This window comes from Sarcophilus harrisii, chromosome 2 (genome assembly GCF_902635505.1).
Source record: "Sarcophilus harrisii chromosome 2, mSarHar1.11, whole genome shotgun sequence".
NCBI lineage: Eukaryota > Metazoa > Chordata > Mammalia > Dasyuromorphia > Dasyuridae > Sarcophilus > Sarcophilus harrisii.
Genome location: NC_045427.1, coordinates 356,301,993 through 356,324,253, shown reverse-complemented (window position 1 = coordinate 356,324,253; position 22,261 = coordinate 356,301,993). Strand labels below are relative to the sequence as shown.

Genomic DNA, 22,261 nt, shown 5'->3' with positions numbered 1-22,261 from the left:
CCAGTATGTTTGTATGGATTTCTTGCTAAATGCATATATACTTTTATCTAAATCTATTTCACTAATTAACTTTTCTACTTTTTATTCAGTGTTGGAGACTTTTGAAGAATAACTATGAGGCCTGATAACAGATTCATTGATGAGTAAATCTGAGGTTTGATAATGAGTTCATTCTTTTATAGAGATTCTTGACCTTTTATTCTACCATATTACTTTTCCTAACTCAATATTAAGTGCCCCCTTGGTAATCTAATTAGCAATGTACTTAATCCTTAATTTTATTTGGGTAAAACCTGACATATTCACTATATTGATCATAGTTTAACTATGTAGAACTTCCTTTATTTTTGTAAAAACAATTGTATTTATATAAGTCCTATATATTTTGTCATAATTCATAGGTTATCAGTATAACTTGCTTTGATAAAGTGATTTATCTTTATTTTTTTTTCATGGATTCTTCACAATGTTTTACATAAATCATAGTTACAGATAAAGAATTGTCTGTCATTACTTTAATTTTTTTGGTATCATTGCTATGCTTAGCAATTCTAATACTAATTTTAAATAATAATGGTGACAGTGGATATTGCCGTTTCATTTCTACTCTCATCAGAAGAGCTTTCCATATTTCCCCTTATAATAAATAATTCTGGGCTTTTATACAATTGCATTTGATTACAATTCTTTTTTACTCCTTACTATTACTTTTAAAAATTTATATGTAGCATTCTACACCCAAGGTTCCCCACCTTTACAAGAAGACATTTTATCAAATCACCTCTGTGAATACAAACTTAATCCACATAATTTCAAAACATCCACACTGAATTGTTTGTTGATATTACTTCCATCTACATTATTATAGCCACTGTGTATCTTGTTTTTCTGGTTTTTACATTCTTCTGTTCATTCTCTGTTTCTTTAAATTCTTTACATTCATCATTTCTTATAGCACATCAATATTCCATTATACTAATGAGTCAAATTCAGCTATTCACCAATTACTATAAAAGATACTGTTATGAATATTTTTTCTGGTCACCCTTTTTTCCTAGTCACCGACCTCAATTCCTAACAGCAGAATCTTAGGGTCAGAAATTTCAAAATGTCTTCTATACTGACAGGAAAAATTCATAGCTACATCAACAATGCTTTAATAAATCTGCCTTTTCACATCCCACCAATACTATTTCTGCCTTTTATCATCTGTTCTAATTTGAAGGGAATAAAAGGAAACCTCAAGGTTGTTTTGATTTGCATCTTTTTTATTGTTAGTGACTTAAGAGTACTCTTTTATATGATAAAGAGTTTGCAATTTTATGAGGATTTTTTATTCGATATTTTGGGGAATGGATTCTGATTTTACATATTCTCTTAGTGTATATGCATCTTGAATAGCAAACACTGATATCAGAGACACTAATATAAAGATCTTTTAGTTGACTGTCTCTCCTCTTAATGTAGCTGCATTACTTTTGTTAATGCAAAAGCTTTTAAATTTTCCCTAATTAGAACTGTATCTTTTGTAATTTTTAATATCCTTACTTGATTAAGAATTCATCTACTATATATAAAGCTATCGGGGAATCCTTTAGAAAGCTAGAAAAAAATAATAAGAAAATTCATCTAAAGGAACCAAAATTCAAGACCTCAAGCTGTATCACAAAGTTAGTAATTGTCACAACTATTTGGAACTACTTAAAACAATGAAAAGTTGAAACAGATCACGCTCATATTAAACAGAAGCAAAGAAGCATAGTAACACAATGTTTAATAAATCCATTTATAGAGGCTTACTACTTGACAAAAAATGCAAGGAAACTAGAAAATAAAAGAGAAATCAAATTTTGCCCAAGATCTAAATGTTTTTGTACACATCAGACCGTTTCCTTTTTTTCTGCTAGTTTGGGGAAATAGGCTTTGAATTACTGGATCCAAGAACAGGCAGAGTTTAAAATTAACTTTTTGAAAAGAGTTTTCAATTTTCAAAGTGTTGGACCAATTCACAGTTCTACCAATAGTGCAATCTTGCAAGATTCTGATCCTAAAGCTCAAGAACTTAGTGATTATATTTCTGATCAGTTAATCCTTGGTTGACATTTTGTGTGTTCTGATACTTCTGGGGATTTAGGGAGAAAGGCTTGTACAATTTTTTTAAATATCATAGTCAGACTGTTACTTTTTAATAATTTTTAGATCAACATTCAATTGTCCTTTCGATTTGTATAGATCCAAAGTTTTCTTCCAATTCTGACATATGAAAAAATCATATTTTATCTCATCTGTTTTTCCAATGCTATGTTTTTTTTCATTCTGAGTTGCTCTTTACTTCTCCACCTTTCAATTGTAATGTAAGCCTTCTTGAATTCCTCCTTTAACCATCTTTTTCTAATAAAAGAGATGTTGTATCTTTATCATCTCACTGGGATGCTAATGCCCACCTGAAATTTCTTAAAGGTATGACTATTCTCCATTCCAAAGATAATAGTTTGTTACAGTTCTGTTCTTTTCTGCAAAGATTTCTCCTCTCCTTCCTTTACTCCACAGTATTTGTTATTTTATTAAGGCTTCACTGGCTTGGTTTTCTGTGAGGTCTTTCTTATAAAAGTTTTTTCTTTCTCCCTTGTAGGATCTTTTTTAGCACTTTTATCATTGTTGTGAGATAGTTTGAGGGAACTTAGCTTAATGAATTTAGCCTTTTTGAGGGGAACACCCAAGTTTTTATAAACTTTAAAAAATGGACAAGATGATTTATATTTAAAATGTCTATGCTAAGAAGAATGTACTTTTAATATATTTCTTTGGTTTTCCTTTATTAGAGTGAAAGAATAGATTGATATTAGATGTTCTAATTGGTTCAGAATGAGTTTAAGTTGGAAAGAATAAACTGATGAATTTTAACCAGGTGAGTTTGGTGGGAGTAAATCCTGAAACAAAAGGTATATATTCATGTAGTTTCCAAACCACTCGCTCAAAGGATGCAATTCTAACATCAAATGAGCTTGTCAATTCCACTTCTAATTACTCCATAATTTTAAAAAATTCATCAATGATAGTGTATATGTGTTCTAAACAGGGAGATTAGCCATCACTAGGGTGGATCAAAACAGTGTTTAATATCTGAAACAATTCAGTGCCCTGGCAGTTCTAGAATTGGGTCACCACTCAGGGTCACTCTAAGCAAGAGAATATCTTCACTGGCTTACTAATGGGCTGTCAAACAATTTGAGGCTAGCCAATAATTAGCTTTGACAGATTGTTGGGAATGAAAGATGCAAGTCCAAGCTATGGAATTGTATCAATACAAGGAAAGAGAATATAGTTATTAGCCCTGGAAAAAATTCTATGTTCTTTCTAGGGGTGTGATTATAGATAATCCTGTCATTCCTAAGGAACAGAGTTCTAATATTTGTATATTAACATTAAATAGTTGCATATTAATGTTAAATCCTAAATCTTACCTAAAGAGAGAGGGAAGTAAATCAGGAGGGAGGGGAGAGAGGAAGGATGTGGGAGGGAGGAAGAGAAGGACAGGGGGCGGGGAAGGAAGGGAGAGAGAGCATATGTACAGTTTTCATCATGTTAGCACATTTTGGAGAACATATTTCAATTTGGGATTCAAAAGAATTAAAAAGAATTTAAGTCCTTGGCTATTGGGATAATTAGGTGGACCTGACATAATACACAAGCCCAATCACATGGAGTTAGAATAAATTTCATCTTTTTTTTTCTCTTCTGATTTCATTTATAATTTATTTTTAAGCAATCAACTGAATGATGGTATATTTTACATTGAAGTAGCTAGACTAGAGATACATTATTATGGTAACCATTCCCAAATCATTATAACTTACCATCACGAGTTAACTCTATTACATACAATCCTTCTTCTAAACCAATGGCTATCCTATCCCGATCTGTATTAAAACAAAAGGTGAGAAGAATATAGTTAATACTAAAATTCTACTGCAAAAAGTCCTATATTCTAACAACATTTATGGTCAAATTCTTTTTTTTTTTTTTTTTATTTAATAGCCTTTTATTTACAGGTTATATGTATGGGTAACTTTACAGCATTAACAATTGCCAAACCTCTTGTTCCAATTTTTCACCTCTTACCCCTCCCTCCCCTCCCCCAGATGGCAGGATGACCAGTAGATGTTAAATATATTAAAATATAAATTAGATACACAATAAGTATACATGACCAAAACATTATTTTGCTGTACAAAAAGAATCAGACTCTGAATTATTGTACAATTAGCTTGTGAAGGAAATCAAAAATGCAGGTGTGCATAAATATAGGGATTGGGAATTCTATGTAATGGTTTTTGGTCATCTCCCAGAGTTCTTTCTCTGGGCGTAGCTGGTTCAGTTCATTACTGCTCCATTGGAAATGATTTGGTTGATCTCATTGCTGAGGATGGCCAGGTCCATCAGAACTGGTCATCATATAGTATTGTTGTTGAAGTATATAATGATCTCCTGGTCCTGCTCATTTCACTCAGCATCAGTTCGTGTAAGTCTCTCCAGGCCTTTCTGAAATCATCCTGTTGGTCATTTCTAACAGAACAATAATATTCCATAATATTCATATACCACAATTTATTCAGCCATTCTCCAACTGATGGGCATCCACTCAGTTTCCAGTTTCTAGCCACTACAAAGAGGGCTGCCACAAACATTCGTGCACATACAGGTCCCTTTCCCTTCTTTAAGAGCTCTTTGGGATATAAGCCCAGTAGTAACACTGCTGGATCAAAGGGTATGCACACAGTTTGATAACTTTTTGAGCATAGTTCCAAACTACTCTCCAGAATGGTTGGATTCGTTCACAACTCCACCAACAATGCATCAATGTCCCAGTTTTCCCGCATCCCCTCCAACAATCATCATTATTTTTTCCTGTCATCTTAGCCAATCTGACAGGTATCTTAGAGTTGTCTTAATTTGCATTTCTCTGATTAATAATGACTTGGAGCATCTTTTCATATGACTAGAAATAGTTTCAATTTCTTCATCTGAGAATTGTCTGTTCATATCCTTTATGGTCAAATTCTTTTACTGAGCTGCAATTTGTCTCCTTCTAACTTTCATCCATTTCTACTCATTCTGCTTTTTGAAGACAAAAAGGATGAATCTAATCCCTCTTTAAGTAATAGCTCTACATATCTGAAGACAACTAAGTTGACTCTCATCTCATAAAATGTTTCTTTTCTAGTTTATATATCCCCAGTTTGGTCAAGTATTTCTCATATGACAACTGCTGAAGTATGTCCTCATCACGGTTTTTCATTTTTTGAGCATGCTATCAAGGTTACCATCCAAATAAAATATCCATAAATAACATAAAGTGCTGGATGTGGTCTTACCAGGTCAGATGATAGTGGACTATCATTTTTCCTTGTAAATAAATAATCTATTAGATATTCTGGCATTATTTTCTCACAATGTCTATAAAACATCCAAGTCTTTCTCATATATCCACAATGCATCTTCTGTATTTAAAGGATTTTTGTTATAAATCTAAGTACAATTTATCCCTATTAAGCTTGAACTTGTTAGAGCTGGCCCAACATGTTTTTTGGAACATTCTGCCATAAATTGTGGTAAGAGAAGACTCTCTTACTATTTATGTATTTGATATCACCTAAATTTAATAACTAAGATTGATAAAATTTTGAAGACAACTACAACACTGAAAGCATCTTTCCAGGATGACATCAATTCATTAATCAAAACCATTTAGAAGTATATTATCCAGCCATAATTTTTTACTTTGGTCTGCAATGATATTTCTGGAGACAAAGGACTAGCAGAAATCTCCAGACACAATATCTACAGCATTACCCATTGGTCCTGTTTAAGCTTGGGAGAATCATTTCACTAAGTCACTCCCCCTGTAGCCATCAATTGAAGTGGAAAAATTCATTGTGGATTTCTTTCTGCAACAACTACTAACACCACCAAAAAGCAGATAAGCTCAAGAACTATAGAAATGGCAAAACCTCTCAGATCACAGGTCATGCTTTCAATCTGGTTCTCAGAGCCATCATCTAGGGAACTAACTCTGTGAAGACAGGGTCACCCATCCCTAACAATTTGTTAATCAAGGTTCCAGGCAAGTCAAAACACCACCACCACTATCCATATGGACTACCATCTTCTCTTATGGAGAGAGAGATAATTCTTCCCTCTCCCCTCCATTTCACAGTTCAGTAGAAACAATCCAGGACCCTGATCCTATACTCTATCATCCTGGGAAATATCCTTTGTGGGGATGTAGCTGAAAACTACTTCTTTAGGTGCAACAATCACAACTAATGAAGACCCAGAAAAGAAAGTTTCTTGCCACCAAAGTCCTTAGCACTGTCAAATAATTCAAGATCAGAAAGTAGCATGATTTCATCAATAGAAATGACACTGAAGAGGAAGAATTACAATTTATTTTGCTTCCATACCCTAAGAACCATAGAACCTTTCTATTTAACTTACAGTTGAAGCCTTCCATATGTGTTTCTCCTCTATTAGAATGTGAACTCCTTGAGAGCAGAAACTGTATTTGTATCCAAAAGATGCCTAGCATAGTAAAATCACTTAATACATTTTTAAAAACTCATTCATTCATTCACTCATCTCTCTGGGTTTCTTTCTCACGTGTAAAATGTGAGGATTGAACTACATTCTATTAATGACATTTACATGGCATTTCACAAATATAGAATACACACACACATATGCATGCACGCATGCCTCACAATAATCCTGTAAGGTGGTTATGAGGAAAAATACTACAAGTGAAAAAAACAATGAATTTATAAGAAAAGACTCTGGATAAAAATCCTAGGTCTGTGTTACTGTGTGGTCCTGAACAAATAACAGCCTCTCTTGGCTTTAGTTAAATTAAGATCAGCAAGATGTCACATAAGGTCTCTTCAAATCTTTATGTAGTAATTACTACATAGTAGAAATCCCATTTTACAAATGAGGAAAATGACATCCATAGAGGCTACATGACTTGGCCATGGTCTCATAGCTAATAAGTATCAGAATGCAGAGATTAAGGATTCTGTACCTGATTGTCATTCTATTCCTTCTAGATCCAAATCCAATAATGTATATATCAACATAAATTTAGTATTCAAATATTTATCTAGAAAATATATGAGAATTGCAATTAACTCAGTCTAGTAAATGTGGCGACCGTGCTAGCATCCCAGACACCCCAGAATCAGCCGGAGTCAGGATAAGCAAAAGTCCTTATCTTTAGATGCAGGATTGAACAGGGTGGAAGCAGAATCTCCCCGACCACCTTCTTCCTCTACTGCAAAGAGTGACTCTGGCTAGTCTTACTCCACCCCTTAGGTACCTCCTACAATCCTCTATACACCAATCACTGAGCCAGCACAGGGATAGTGGGAAGAACCATTTTCCAAGCACATGCCCATAGAGTATTGTCCAATCAGTAATTAGCCCTAAGTGCTTGAACCGACCTCAGTGCAATGACTCAAGAGTTTCAGCCTTCTACAAGTAAACATACCAGAAAGTTTAAGCAATGAAATTATAACCTTAAATGATTTCAATTTGCAAATATATGACCTTTATAATTTGTGGAAGGAATATTTTAAATATACAAGTTCACAATGTTGAGAACATCAGTTTCCCTAATGACAGGGAGAATGCACTTTTCCAAGTACATACCTACTATTGCAGCTGTTAAGATGGTTTTAATAAGAGGCAGAGTGCTGTCATAGGCTTCCTGTGGAATATGTACAACTTGATTTTTAAGTCTATTTTTATGCAGAATAGACTGTAGTCCTTCTAGGATCCCAACCCATTTCTTCTTCTCATTTTCATTCTCTGTTAGAATTAGCAGTGAACTGGTCTTAGCAGGTGTGCCTAAGAGAGAAGCTGTCACCTTAATAATATAAAATAAACAAAACACAAACATAAGAAACAAAATAGACAAAATTTTGTATCCCAATAATACAAAGCAATTTAACTATTTAGAGAAATAAATATAATACATGTGTTCAGGAGCAAAAATTCAGTTCTTCCCAGGTGTACTTGCTGAAGAATGCAATAGTCCAATCTTGAGGTTAAACATTTTTTTCAATTCAGTTTTCCCTTCTCTAATTGCCAAGTAGTTGCTTGTATGACATGCTGAACTTGTTCTACAAGCTTTTCTGCTCAGTTTTGTCATTAAATACTAAATGGGAAGCCATATTAGTAAAAAAGAATTATGTGTAATACTGTTAGTTTATAACATGAAAATTTCTAGTTAAGTTAGCTCTTGCCAAAACCAGCTTCCTAAAAGCGTATTTTGGAAACGTTTACTCGAGTTACAGTAATAATTAAAACAGTATCTGAAAGAATAACTTCTTATATAGAAACATTTAATTGTAACACAAATTACCCTGGAAATGCTATGTGTTTTTCCCTATGTTCTCATTAATGAAGTCTAAGCAAGTATTTGCTGTGATCTTTTAAGTCATGTATGATTGTAATTCTCCCTCTATTATATACACTATATATGTGTATATATATGTGTATGTATATATATATATATACACATACACACACACACACACACACATATGTATTCTGAATAGAGAAATGTTTTGTTAAAATATTGCTGAAAGATCTGTTAGTTTTCTGTTCAACACAGCATTTCATTATATTGCTTCTGGTTATTTTTTTAAAGGCATGCTACTAAAGAAAACGGTAATTGTGGAATGTTTGACTTCATCATCTAATATTTCTGCTCTAGCTTAAAGATTATTGTAAACACTGGGAAAAAAAAAGAAAACAAAATCACATATTGTTACATGGCATGCCCTTTTGTAAAATAACTTACCATAGTATTTCTCTTAGAGTTGAATACATTGGTAAATCAAGTTTTTAAAAAGTCATATAGGCTTTAAAAAGCCAGCTAGGTGGCTCGGTGGATAGAGCACTAGCCCTGAAGTCAGGAGGCCCTGAGTTCAAATGTGACCTCAGACACTTAACACTTCCTGGCTATATGACCCTGGGCAAGTCACTTAATCCCAATTGCATCAGGGGGAAAAAAAAAAAGTAGTACAGGAGAGACAAAGGAGAAAAGAAGTTTTAGGTATGCTTTAAAAAAAAAAAAAAAAGGAAGAGGACCAATTTAGAAGAGAAAGAGAGAAGAGGGATGTCTGGAATGGTTGGAGTTCTCACACTAAAAATGGCAATCTTGTGTGAAGAGAGAATGCTAATGCTGCTAGGTAGCAAGGCTTCTGGAAAATGAGATGGAACACTGATAAAATATGGAGTAAGATGGGAACATATAAACTTTTATCTCTATAGACATCATATTCACTATCAGCAATAAAAAGCTTAAATAACCAAATAACAAAAATGAAATAAGGTATCAGATTTCCAAATCTGAATAATTTTAGAAATATGTTGAAACATCTTTTGAGTATAGCACTGGCAAATCTTAAAAATTTATATTTAGCTGTAACCAATGATCATTTAAATATAAACATTTTTACCATTTTTAAAACTGTGAAAGTATAAGCTTTAAAAAGGCTCTCTTGAAAAAAATTTGATATAAAAGAAGCCATACCCTAAATATACAAGGAATATCTCGGCGGGTAGCATGTATAACATCCGATGCTAAGACACAGCTCACAGAAAACTCTTCATCTCTGGTAAAAAAAAAAAAAAAAAAAAAAAAAACAATGAAATACTAAAAATTGGTAGGGAAAAATAGAGAAAAACAACATTCTATAACACTTTTACTTTCCTGCACATTTCTAGCTATAAATGATTTGTTTATATTATAAATTTTGTACTTCAAAAAAAGAAGAAGATGCATTTTTTATTTTTCTTTTTGGTCTGGACCTATAACTTCATTGCGTTAGAAAGCTTTTGGTAAGGAAACTCCCTATATTAATGGAGACCAGCAAGTACAATCAATTTGTAATATTAGAGCAAAGGTTTCAAATTTTTTGGTTTCAAGATCCATTTAACTCTTACAAATTTGAACCTTCTCCCCAAGAGTTTTATCTATTGATATTTACTATATTTGACATTAAACATCTTAGTGCTATTAAGAAAATAGTTTTGATCTTGCATATACTCTCCAAGTATCTCAGGAATCCTTGAACCATGCTTTGAAAATTGCTGGATTAGAAAGTTGTCTAGGTCACTGAAAGATGAAGGAGCACACAGCCTATTGGAGAGAAGACTTCACTGAGATGCTACCCTAACTCTAAGAGAAACTCTTTATACATTAAACTTGTAATGTATAATGCAGTATCGTTCTGGATGATGCAAACAGGTCAAGGAACCTTGTTTCTGTTTTAAGAAGAAATGAAAAAATTCTGTATTAAGTGTCCATGAAAGGTCAGAGAGAGACTTAAACCAGGGAAGGAATGAGAAGAAGATGGTGATGAGGAGAATCATTTTTAATTAGGGAAGAAAGGAGACTGAAGAAGACTTTGTGACAATTGAGCTGTGTCACCAGGGTTGAAGAAAATTTTAACAAGTGGTAAGTGATGTGTAGGGAATCTGTTATATATAGTATGCTTTATACTATTTCATAACTGCAATACTTAAAACATCACTTAGCTTGGGTGAAATCAGACTACCATTTCAAAAAAAATGTCCACAGGACCTATTTCCATTAATTGTGGAATAAACTGCATCCAAAAGAGTTATGCAAAAAAAAGCTATGTACTAGGACTACTGCTTTTAAAAACAGGTAAATTCTTCCTAATTTATAACAAACTGATTTTAGGAAAAGGATACATGTCCAATTTTTTATATGTGAAAGTGTCTTCACACATACACATGATTAACTACTGGTGAGCAAGGACAAACATTTTATTGTGTGAATTTAACACATTCACTGTGTTAGACAATGCACAACATATGCAAATTCAAATTTACATCAGATGCTTAACAAAGGCATATTAAAATCTAGTCTCATTTAGGGGAAAACGTTACCATAATTTTACCCATTTTATGGAAAGATCTAGAAGAACTAAGTCAAACATGACTAAATAGACTTAAATTCTGAACAGGCTTGAATGATGTGTAAGCAAATAATGAATCTAATAATAAACCAGATTAATTACTTTGCCCTGACCTTATTCTGCTCCCTTTTTTCATCCATCCATTTTTTTGGTCATGTCATCTGTTATAATTGTAATATTTCCATTTTTGTCTACTGATATTCTCTAGCCTCCATGGCTAAGCCCAGACATTTTTAGCCATATGAAGTCTTCTCTGGTACTCCCAGCTAAAAGTAGTTTCTCCCCTTTAATATCTCCCATATATTAAATTACATTTTAACTTTTAGTATAGCTATTGCTATGTATGGCTCATTATGGCAATGACACTATAAGCTCCTTGAAGCCAAGAGCTGAATTCTTCTCTGAATGCCAAGCACAGTAAGCACACAGTTATTTGCTTAATGTTTATAGAACTAAAGAAGGCAGATGCTAAGTTTCCTCTATGTTCTTAATTCCAGGAAAACTGAAGAAATATTAGAAAATGATGTTATACTAAATCAGACAAGACAACAGATTATATTCAGGTCAGATTCTACATTTCCTGGAGCTAACTTTAAAGTATACAGTCGATTTTTCCAACTTTTTTACTCTGCAAGCAAAATTAATAGACTTAAATATACTATATACAGACACAAACATTTTTTGGGACATTGTCAGTTAAATACTCTTACATTAAATGTCTATTTTTCTGATTTTTCAATGAAAAGAAATTAATATTTTATGTGTTGGCTAAATTTAATTGTCTTCAAGAATAACAGTAATCAAATTATAAGTGAGATCACAGTTACAATGATATAAAACAACACACTCATGAAATAAAAATGAAAACAAAATTAATAAACCAAATCAACATTTATCATAAACCAACCTAAGATCTAAGACTTGACTTGCAACAACACCAGGCTGGGTGGATTTTCCTTCAGGCAAATCATATAAAAAAAGTTTACAGTCACAGACAATTGCATATGCTCTCTGCCATCCTTTCTTCACCCCTGTAGGTTTGGGAATCTACAAAGAAATAAATTTTACCATTTTTTTTCCAGAAAGATATTTTAAAACTGAAATTAGTTTAAAAATTAACCAGAAAATATAATATACTTGATTTCTTACTTCTGAACAAGGAATTAGTAAGTTATATGTTGTGAATGACTAATGAAAAATTATGACATTTTATCCCTCATCCCATGTTTTCAGACACCCGAGCTATTTCTTTGTATGACTTTTTTCAGAATTTTCTAATGAGAAATAGAAATGTTCAGTTTATGGTTCAGAAAAGGTACTCTAATTACCTCACCAACATTTTAGGGAAGTACCATGCAAAATAGATAAACTTACATGGAAACAAATCTCAAATGTATTTAGTTTTTAAACTCATTTTGTTATTTATTAAAGAAATTCAGAACCAACCTGACTATAAATAACTGTAACCATTTTCCATTAAAACTCTAGTCTAATATTTCATTTGGGTACTGTTTTGGAAGATCTACTAACTTAGAAAGATTATAAATATGGGCTTAGTAACAGACCCATATGTCTGCTATCTGGGAATGACAGAATGGTAATCAATTGATGAGAAGGTTAGGTACAACATAACCTTTTTCTTACCACAGAATATCAAAGTGATTGTCTATGAAGATTTGAAAGGACTAGAGTTGCCAGTGGTGGCAGGAGTACACATTTTGAAGTCAAAATATTCAAGTACATTTTGGTAGATTAGATAAACAACTAATACCTCACACACTTATACAATCCTTTGGAGCTATAACATGTTATATGTGTAGTACCTTATTTAATCTTAACAACAACCTTGAGATGGATAGCACATTATTATCATTCTTTTAAAGATGAGAAATCAAAGTCCCCAAGAGGTTTAGTGATATAATCAAGATTATAAAGCTATAAGATGAAAAGAGCTTAGATTAGAATCTAAGACCATGACATTTCTAGAGCCCAGGGCTTTTCCTGTCTCTATCGCTGCCTCAGTCTTACCTTGACGTAGCCTTTGTATGCAGTTCCAATCCCCCTCTGTACATCTACTCCAAGAGGCCTTTTTGATTGCTCAGGAGGAATTGGACAAACCTGAGGAGCACTGTCTTTGCATGAAACATGGCATGAGAAGGAACACACTGGAAAAATCAAGTCATTACCAATTACATTCTAAAAAGAAGCCACTATGCATAAAAGGAAGACAATTTAAATATGAATAGGTAACTCTAGAAAAGAGCAGCAGTTTGATAGTCACAAGAAGAGATTGTACATGAAAGTTTAAAAGTTTATTTGTTATAATTTCTATAATCACATTTCTTACCTAAAAAACACATGCTTGTATATTTATTACATATTAAATTTTGAACTTTTTTACATGCTTTAAGTTACTGCCAACATATTCATTTGAAGTAAAAGCCATTTTTATACTCCTCTGAACACTTTGTCAAGGAGGGATAAAGACTCAAATGCAGAGCACTAATAGGGGAACAAAACTATAAAAGGTGGCACCAAGTAGAAAGCAGACAGCAAATGTTACAAGAGTACTATGCTGGGAGTTTGGAATGTCTCTTCTAGCAACAAGGGTTGACTTTAAAATTCTTACAGTAATTACCTTTTACTGAACTGACCAATGCTTCAAATACAGAAATTTCAATAATTTAATCTCAAAAACAATTTACTCACCCTCACAAGCATAACCTTGTCGAATTAATCCAACCATAAGTGAAGTGCAGTGGCTACATTGCGTAGGACTTGAAAAGGATTTGACACTGAATTGGTGAGCTTTAGGCTAAAAAAGAAATAAACAAAAGTGAAAAAAAGAAACTTTAAAAAAGAGAGACTCATTACTTTGCTAACAAAATGAAAACTCAAAACCAGACTGATATAAAGTAGGCACAGACAAAGATAAAGTTAAAATAAATAGTACATGATTTAAACATAAAGAATAGTATCGTAAGCAAATTAGGGGAGCATGGAAAAACCACCTGTCAAGTCTGTAGATAAAAGAAGTTTATGACCAAACAAGAGAAAAAGAAAATTATGGAAAGCAAAATAGATAATTTTAATAACATTAAATATAAAAGGTACAAATGAAACCAATACAGTCAAATTCAAGAAACTAAAAAAAAAAAAAAAAAAATTACAGCAAGTTTCTCTAATAAGATCTCATTTCTCAAATATATAGAAAACCAAACCAAATTTATAAAAGTAAAAGCTATTCCTGTTCCAATGATCTTGTGATGATGAGAGCTATCTACACCCAGAAAGAAGACTGTGGGAACTGAGGGTGGATTACAACATAGCATTTTCACATTCTCTGTTTTGGTTTGTTTGGATTTTAGTTTCTTTCTCTCGTTCTCTCTCTCTTTTTTTTAACTTTTTGATCTGATTTTTCTTGTGCAGCAAGATCACTATAAAACTATGTATGCCTATATTGAATTTAACATATATTTTTACCATATTTAACATATATTGGATTACATGCCATCTAGGGGAGAAGATGGGGGAAAAGGGAGCAAAATTGGAACACAAGGTTTTTCAAGGAACAATGTTGAAAAAATTATCTATCCTTACATATGTTTTGAAAATAAAAAACTTCAATAAAAAAATAAAAAATAAAAAAAATAAGAGTCATTTTTCAATTGCTAAATGATTAAAGGATGTGAAGAGGCAGTTTTCAGATGATTGTCATGTGAAAAAATGCTCTAAATCACTAGTAATTAGAGAAATGTAAATTAAAACACCTCTAAAGTATTACCTCCTACCTATCAGATAGGCTAATAAGACAAAAAATGAAAAAAGCAAAAGCTGGAGGGGATGTGAAAAAACAGGGACACTAATACACTCCTGGTGGAGTTTGTTTCAGCCATTCTGAAGAATAATTAGGAACCATAACCAAAGGACTATAAAACTGTTCATAGTTTATGACTCAGCAATACCACTGCTGAGTCTATATCCCAAAGAGATCAAAGAAAAAGGAAGGGATGTACCCATACAAAAAAATTTATAGATTTTTTTGTAGTGGTAAAGAATTGGAAATCATAGAGATGCCTACTCATTAGCATTGATGTATTATTATGCTGTAAGAAAACAGGATGGTTTCAGAAAAATCAGCCAAGTCTTGTGAAGTGAGCATAACCAGGAGAAAATTAAATGCAGTAACAGAAATAGCGTAATTATGTTCAACTATGAATGACTTTGTTAATCCAGTCAATAAATACAAAGATCCACAACAATTCCACAAGATCCATAATAAAAAATGCTCTCTGTCTCCAAAGAGAGAATTAATGAAAGGAATGCAAACTGAAGCATTTTTTTTCCTACTTTATTTTTCTTGTATTTCCCACACCCTAATTTTGCAACAAAGCTAATAAGGAAAAGTTTTACACGATTTCATATGTATAGATAGCACTGGGAGAAAGAGGGACTGAAATTCAAAAAAATTTTATAATAAATGTTAAAAAATAAGTAAATGAAAGTGTAAAGAGAAATTTTGATAGGCTAAAAATAAAAATCAAGAGTTGATATATAGCTCTCTAGGGTAATATGAATTATGTCAGACCATAAAAACCAGCTTCATTCCTATCTTAATTAGCTTAATTAATAGTTGGGTATCTTTTAAAAGTATCTAAATTAATAATAAGATACATATGCCATTTGAAGTTTTGTTAAGCACTTTTCACAGCTGTTATCTGATTTGCTATAATGAAAGGACTACATTTATACAAATATTTATTATTATTATATTATATATTTATTTTTATTTTTATTTATTTATTTATTTATTATTATATACGAATATTTATTATTCGCACTTTTCAGAATAGGAAACAAACCTCAGTTCCCAGAAGTTTAGTGATGTGCCTATATTCACAGAGCTAAAAGTGATTCTTCTTTTGACTCTCTACTTAGCAATCTTTGTTGTTTTTGTTGTTTTTTTTAATACATGTCCAAACAGTTATTTTGCTGTACAAAAAGAATCTGACTTTGAAATAGTGTACTATTAGCCTGTGAAGGAAATCAAAAATGCAGGTGGACAAAAATAGAGGGATTGGGAATTCTATGTAGTGGTTCATAGTCATCTCCCAGCGTTCTTCCCCTGGGTTTAGGTGATTCAATTCATTACTGCTCTACTGGAACTGATTTGATTCATCTCATTGTTGAAGAGGGCCACGTCCATCAGAATTGATCATTATATAGTATTGTTGAAGTATATAATGATCTCCTGGTCCTGCTCAGCATCAGTTCATGCAAGTCTCTCCAGGCCTTTCTACCTGGCAATCTTTTGGCTATCCTTCTTAGTACATCTGGCATAAAGAATAATACCCTTATTAACTGAAACTAATGGGAATGGCAAAAAAGGGAATGTCAATCACCTGTTTGGTAACCTGATATTTTATTACAAAACAAGGTCTAGTGAAGGCTCTTGGCAGTGATGGGAAGAGCCCTGACCCTAGCCCTTAGACTAGTCATTCAAGATTTATTTAATCAGGCCACACTCAGATACACTAGAAGTAACAGCCCCTTTCTATCTTTGCTGTCAAATTACCTTCCTGCTCTCTGGGTTCCTTTACTTTCCTAAATTTCCCCCATTTAGGTGAGGATAAAAGTCTTCACAGGACTATGTTAATGCTTTACAAGATCTCATTTGATCCTCACAACAATCCTGGGAGATAGGTACCATTATTATCTCCATTTTACAGGTGAGAAATTTGAGGCAACACAGAGGGTTGCCCAAGATCACAAAGCTATTGAATGTCTCAGACTGCATTTGAACTCAGGCCTCCTGATTCCAGGCCTAGGACTCTATCCATTGTGCCACCTTTCTTGCTTTATAAATGGGAAAACTGGGGAAGTTCTCTCTATTTTTTTAAATTTTCCTAGTTTATCTTGTTTAGATTTTTACTTTGCTCTTAAATGTATACATGAAATATCCTCCCCAGTAGAAATCTAAGTATTTTCTAAAAATGAAAGTCCTACTAAATAAGATCTCCTACCTTTGGTACAGCTAGAGAAAGAGACTGGATGGTGGGAGAAGAAACAGCTGGTCCCCTCTGTTGAGAACGAGTTGTTTCCTATAATAAAGAGATACAAGTGTTTTTTCAATTTTTTCATTAATTTCCCATATTAAATGGGGTTTATTTCTTTTAAAAATTCATTTATTTTACATTTCTGCTTCTGATTATTTTAACAAAAATCTTCAAAATGCTCAAAACCTGTTCACTAACAATTAAAGGTACAAATAAAGCACATTATACACTTATTAAACAGCCCAAAAAAGGTTCTATAAAACTGTCCATTAAGCAAAGCACCAAGGCTACTAAGAAGTACATTTAATGCCAGAATGTGCTTCTTTTCATGATGGGTAGTATCTCCAAAGAAACACTAATATATTATTAACAACTATATTAATAATAATCACATAGATTACATTCTAGTGGAAGGTAAAAATTGGGTGAATCTTTTAGTAGACTAAAATCAGCAGACTTACTTCTTGTTGTTCTGTGTTTATGGAAACTGAAGTGGATGGTGAAACTTCTGGTTTGGGAATTTGTGTTTCTTGATCATTAGTTGAGCTACTCTGAAAAATAAAAAAAGTAGTAGGAATGATAATTAGAAAATTTTGAATTCTGATTCCCAAGTTATATATTGTTACATAATATGGGGTATTGAGGTCTCAAAACTGTTTCTTTTAAAGTTCTAACTAACCTCTTTTTACTCCTCTAAGTATAGTAATAAAAGTTTGACTTTTTAAAATCAACTATAAACCCTTCACATGTTTATAAATTAACATTTCATACTCTCTGAAACAATATGATGTATTTATAAATAATAAAAGATCACTAGACATGATGATGCATCTTGTTCAGAAGAAGCAGAGGCTGCTGGCTCACTTGACTTTGGGAGTTCAGGGCTACAATAAGGCTAACGGATTTGACATCCATACTAAGTTAAGCAGTGATGTAGTGAACTCCTCCAGAAGAGGTGAAATGATCAAAATCAGAAATAGAAGAGGTTATGTCTGTGTGAGTGAGCAATGGCTCAGGTATGTGAATTGGAGCTAGATATAATATAGGCAAATCTAGTCTCAAAAAAACAAAACAAAGGAATAGAAAATATGAAAATTAAGTATTTTAAATATGCCAAGTTCTTTTTAGCCTTCCTATAACCAGAAAAATGCAAAGTATCTGACCTTCATCATTTGATCTGCTTTATCATCCCTATAGACATATTGAGGATGATGGTGCTATAAGTCTTTTCTCTAAGTATACTATATGCCTATGACTTCCTGTTATTTGTCTTAAGACAAACTAGCTTCATTTTTCAAGGCAAAAATTCTAGTTTTCTGAGGAACTTATTGAAGGTACAGCCCAGAATTAAAAGGCCAGAGAGCACGACAGACTCACTATGTTTGGGTACAGTCAGATTATTATGAATATGATTACATATTGTAGAGGAGCCATTTAATTTCTTAACCAATTTTAAAAAAAATCTCTAAATGAATTTAGCAAGATTAGTTGTAATTATATAAAGACCCCCAACCATTTAAAACTTATTATTTTAGCGAGTAATACTCACTAAAGTTAATATGTAATTACCAAAAACATTACATTTTGTGAGAATAAGTGTTAAGAGCACAACTATGATTCAAAAACCCAGGCTGAAGTATCTACATAGCCAGACTCTGTGAAATACAAAAGGAATGTGGTGAAATGGTAAAAATAACATGAACATGATTTTTATAATTGATTAGGCTACTAATATAAGGAACCAAATTCAAATAAGAAGGTAGCCCATACAAGTAAAACAATTATACAGCTATAGTTATTTAGAAATCCAGAAGAGTATTTAAAAATGTTTAAAACTTTAAAAAAGAAATGCTAGATTGTTTGCTAATTAAAAAGCCAAAAAGGGTGATTTTTTTTATTATGAGACATGACAAATAAATTAGAGGATTTTATCTTCAGAAACCTACATCTACAAAGTAATCCAATTTTATTGTAAAGCTTTTTATGAAAACTTAATAAAAGTAGTTTTATTTAGGTGGTTAAATTAAAAGAAATTATACAAATTAATATAGTGAACAAAATTCACTAGTTTAGTGATGTCATTTTAATTACGATGAGAAACTGAGGAAAGCACAATCTATTAGCAGAAACTTCCCAAAAAGCTAGCAGAGATGTGTGAATGAAGAAGAAATACAAATTTTGATTGTTGTAATAGTTGATAAAAGTGATCATTTTCCACCCCCACCCCCCAAAAATAAATTCATCAAAGTTATTAGTAGCAAACTGAACAATCTTCAAGTTTTTTTGCAAGTATTGCTGGCCAGCAAATTAGAAAAAATTTGCTTAAACTTCTGGGAATGTTTCAAATATAAAGCCTTTGTTTAAAAAAAAAAAACCAAAAACCAAAACAAAAAGTAAACTTTCCTTCTACTGAGCTCTTTGAACTAGATAAATAGAAAAAGAAAATATAAGAAGATAGATCTATTCAAATATGAGGGGGAAGGGAGAAGTCTGAGGGCAATGAATTTGATTTGTATTCTGTATGTCATCTCCTTCTGTCAGTTTAAACTCTACACTGACAGAGACTAAATGTTGTCTAATCTTGTTATCTATGCTTCAGGGTCTAGGATAGTGCTCTGGACAAAACAGGTATTTAGTAAATGTTTATCCCAACTGATTTAGGAACATTCCATTCCTATAATACCTAACTTTTATCTCAGACTTCCAAGAAGATCCTATGTTAACTGGTTGTTAATCCATTGATAATTCTTCCTCAAATTATTGTTCTTATATTTATTATATTTATCAGGTATTGGATTGATTCTTTGTAGTAGAATATAAGTTCCTGGAAGACAGATCTATTTTTTGTCTTTGTATCTTCAGTGTCTAACACAGTAGTTTGAAACCTAAAATCATTTAATAAGTGTTTTTTGAATTAGACTAGACCAGAAGATCACCTAATGAAACTTACTACTTTAAAAATTTGTTAATCCGTCAATCAATAAACATTTATTAAGCAATTACTATGTGCCAGGCACACTGAGCCCTGGAGACATAAAGGCAAAAACACAATCCTTGTCCTGAAGAGCTCGCATTCTAATGGGAGAGATAAAAAGCAAACAACTGTGCATAACCGATATATGAATGTACAGGGTCCAATTCTTTCTTTTCACTGGCAATTTTCACTATAATTTCTATTCATCTGTTTCCTGGCTTCCCTGACTTCCTTCAACACTCAACTCAAATTCCACCTTCTGCAGGAAACACCCCTTTTTCTAAGCTGTGAGTTCCCTCCCTCTGAGATTACCTTTTATTTTACACTATACCCTATATATCATTTTACCTCTGTATACAAACAGGCAGTGAAAAGGTAGATGAAAGATGGTGTGTGATATATGAGAAACCACTACACCAATGCCACTGGACCCTATCACACAGAAGTTAAATAAAATGTAAGACTGAGAAAAGACCTGTGTGTGTATAGGGAGAGGGAAAGATAAATCTGTACTTACAAAAATCACTTTTGACAGCTAAGTAGAGGATGGACCAAGTAGGGTAGGAAGACCAATCAGAAACTAACTGTAAATAGAATAGGTAAGAAGTGATGAGGGCTTGAATAAGGGTCATAGTTAGTGTGAATGGAGGGAAGGCTACAGATAATAGAAGTGTGATAAAGATAAGAATGACAAGACAATAAATTGGAAATGGGGAATGACTGTGGGTATGAAGTCTAGATTAACATATAGGTTTTGAGGCTGAATGAGTGGAGGGATGCCCTAGTTAGTAGGGGGAGTTTTGGAAGAAAGCAAGATTTGTAAGAGAAATTACAAGTACTGTTACTGTTAAGTGTAAGGTGTCAACAGGATATCCTGTTGATATCCAAAATATCCAAAAAGCAGTTGGTGATGTGAGACTGCAAGTCAGGAGAAAGAATATATTGATCCTGAGATCATCTAAGAGATAGTGATCTTATTTGCTCCCATAAGTTCAGTTAAGTGAGAGTATAAAAGAAGAAAAGAAAGACATAGACTTGAGATTCTTTGGTAGTGGGTTGAAAGTGAAGATCCTGCTAAGAAGAGTCAAGCCAGCCATGTGAGGAAGGAATCAGAAAGGCTATCATAATAATTTGAGAGATTTAATATGTTCTCTATTAATTTAGGAGAAGTTGTTTCTCTTCCAGTTCTCATTAATATACAATGTCAACAAACTGTGGACAAGACATTTGAAAAGCTTAATTGCTGGCAATTCTCTTCTCTGTTCCTCTATCAAAGGAATGAAAAATCCATGCATTTCACTAAATAGTAAGGTTTACAAAAGAAAGTAGTAGTCATTAGTTACTCTATGTTTCACAATTAGCTGGAGGCTTTTTCCAGGGACATGGATAGGAAAGAACTATCATCATTTGGAAAAATTTAAATGAAAGGGATTTGGAAAGCAAAGTGACAACATATATAACCAGAATGATATTAAGCATTAAAAAGTTGGTTAAAGAACCCCCCAGTAATGAGATTCATTTCCACCCCTAACTCTCTGGGATTGTTCATGGCTTCTTATTTTTAAGGGTCCATTGATAGTTTGGGATAAAAATGGACTGAAACAATGGACCACCCCACATATCCATTTGGAATTTACAACATATAAAGTGAGGAAGCATGATTCATGTCAGCATTTAACAGATGCTTCCTCTGAAGTTATGCGGTTCATTAACCCTGGAAAGCTTGTTCTGAATTGCTTGTATTACAAATAAATTTACTGAAAAATGTGTCTGGAGGGAAGGGAGGTATCTCAATGAAAAACTCATAATCTTTCAAAAGCAATGAGAAAGGTCTAGCTGGAATTTATTTTCTCTCTTTCCCTCTCTATCTCAATCTTAATTATATCAACCACCCACAAAGTCTTGATCTTTCCATCAATGAAATCTGATTGTGTGATCATGTAGAAAGAGAGTTGTTTTCTGGATCTCAGAAAGTCAGCACAGTTCACAACACATATAATCAGTTGGTATTTTTAAAATGTTTTTTGAATAAATAAAAATGACATAATAGCTCAGTAAGGCAGAACACTACAAGCCTGGAAGCATAAAGCCAGGTTCATAGACAGCCAGTAAATCTCTGAGACAAGTAATTATTTGAACCTGCTACTGCTTATCTTGGGAGACTTCATACTTGGAATGATTTTAACCATTTCTAAGGGCAAATTTATAAATATACCTCCGTA

The 22,261-nt window shown here is 32.8% G+C and overlaps 1 protein-coding gene across 1 annotated transcript in view; it reads right to left on the bottom strand.

The window, feature by feature from the left end:
* The window catches only part of CDC42BPB (CDC42 binding protein kinase beta), a 151,827-nt gene that overhangs the window by 21,384 nt on the left and 108,182 nt on the right, over window positions 1-22,261 (bottom strand). The window contains exons 22-29 of the mRNA XM_031953205.1: window positions 17,527-17,616; window positions 17,033-17,110; window positions 13,719-13,824; window positions 13,038-13,174; window positions 11,917-12,056; window positions 9,596-9,677; window positions 7,705-7,921; window positions 3,858-3,920 (exon numbers count right to left, since the gene is read on the bottom strand). Coding sequence (XP_031809065.1) covers window positions 3,858-3,920; window positions 7,705-7,921; window positions 9,596-9,677; window positions 11,917-12,056; window positions 13,038-13,174; window positions 13,719-13,824; window positions 17,033-17,110; window positions 17,527-17,616 — 913 coding nt within the window. The remainder of the gene's footprint in view (window positions 1-3,857; window positions 3,921-7,704; window positions 7,922-9,595; window positions 9,678-11,916; window positions 12,057-13,037; window positions 13,175-13,718; window positions 13,825-17,032; window positions 17,111-17,526; window positions 17,617-22,261) is intronic.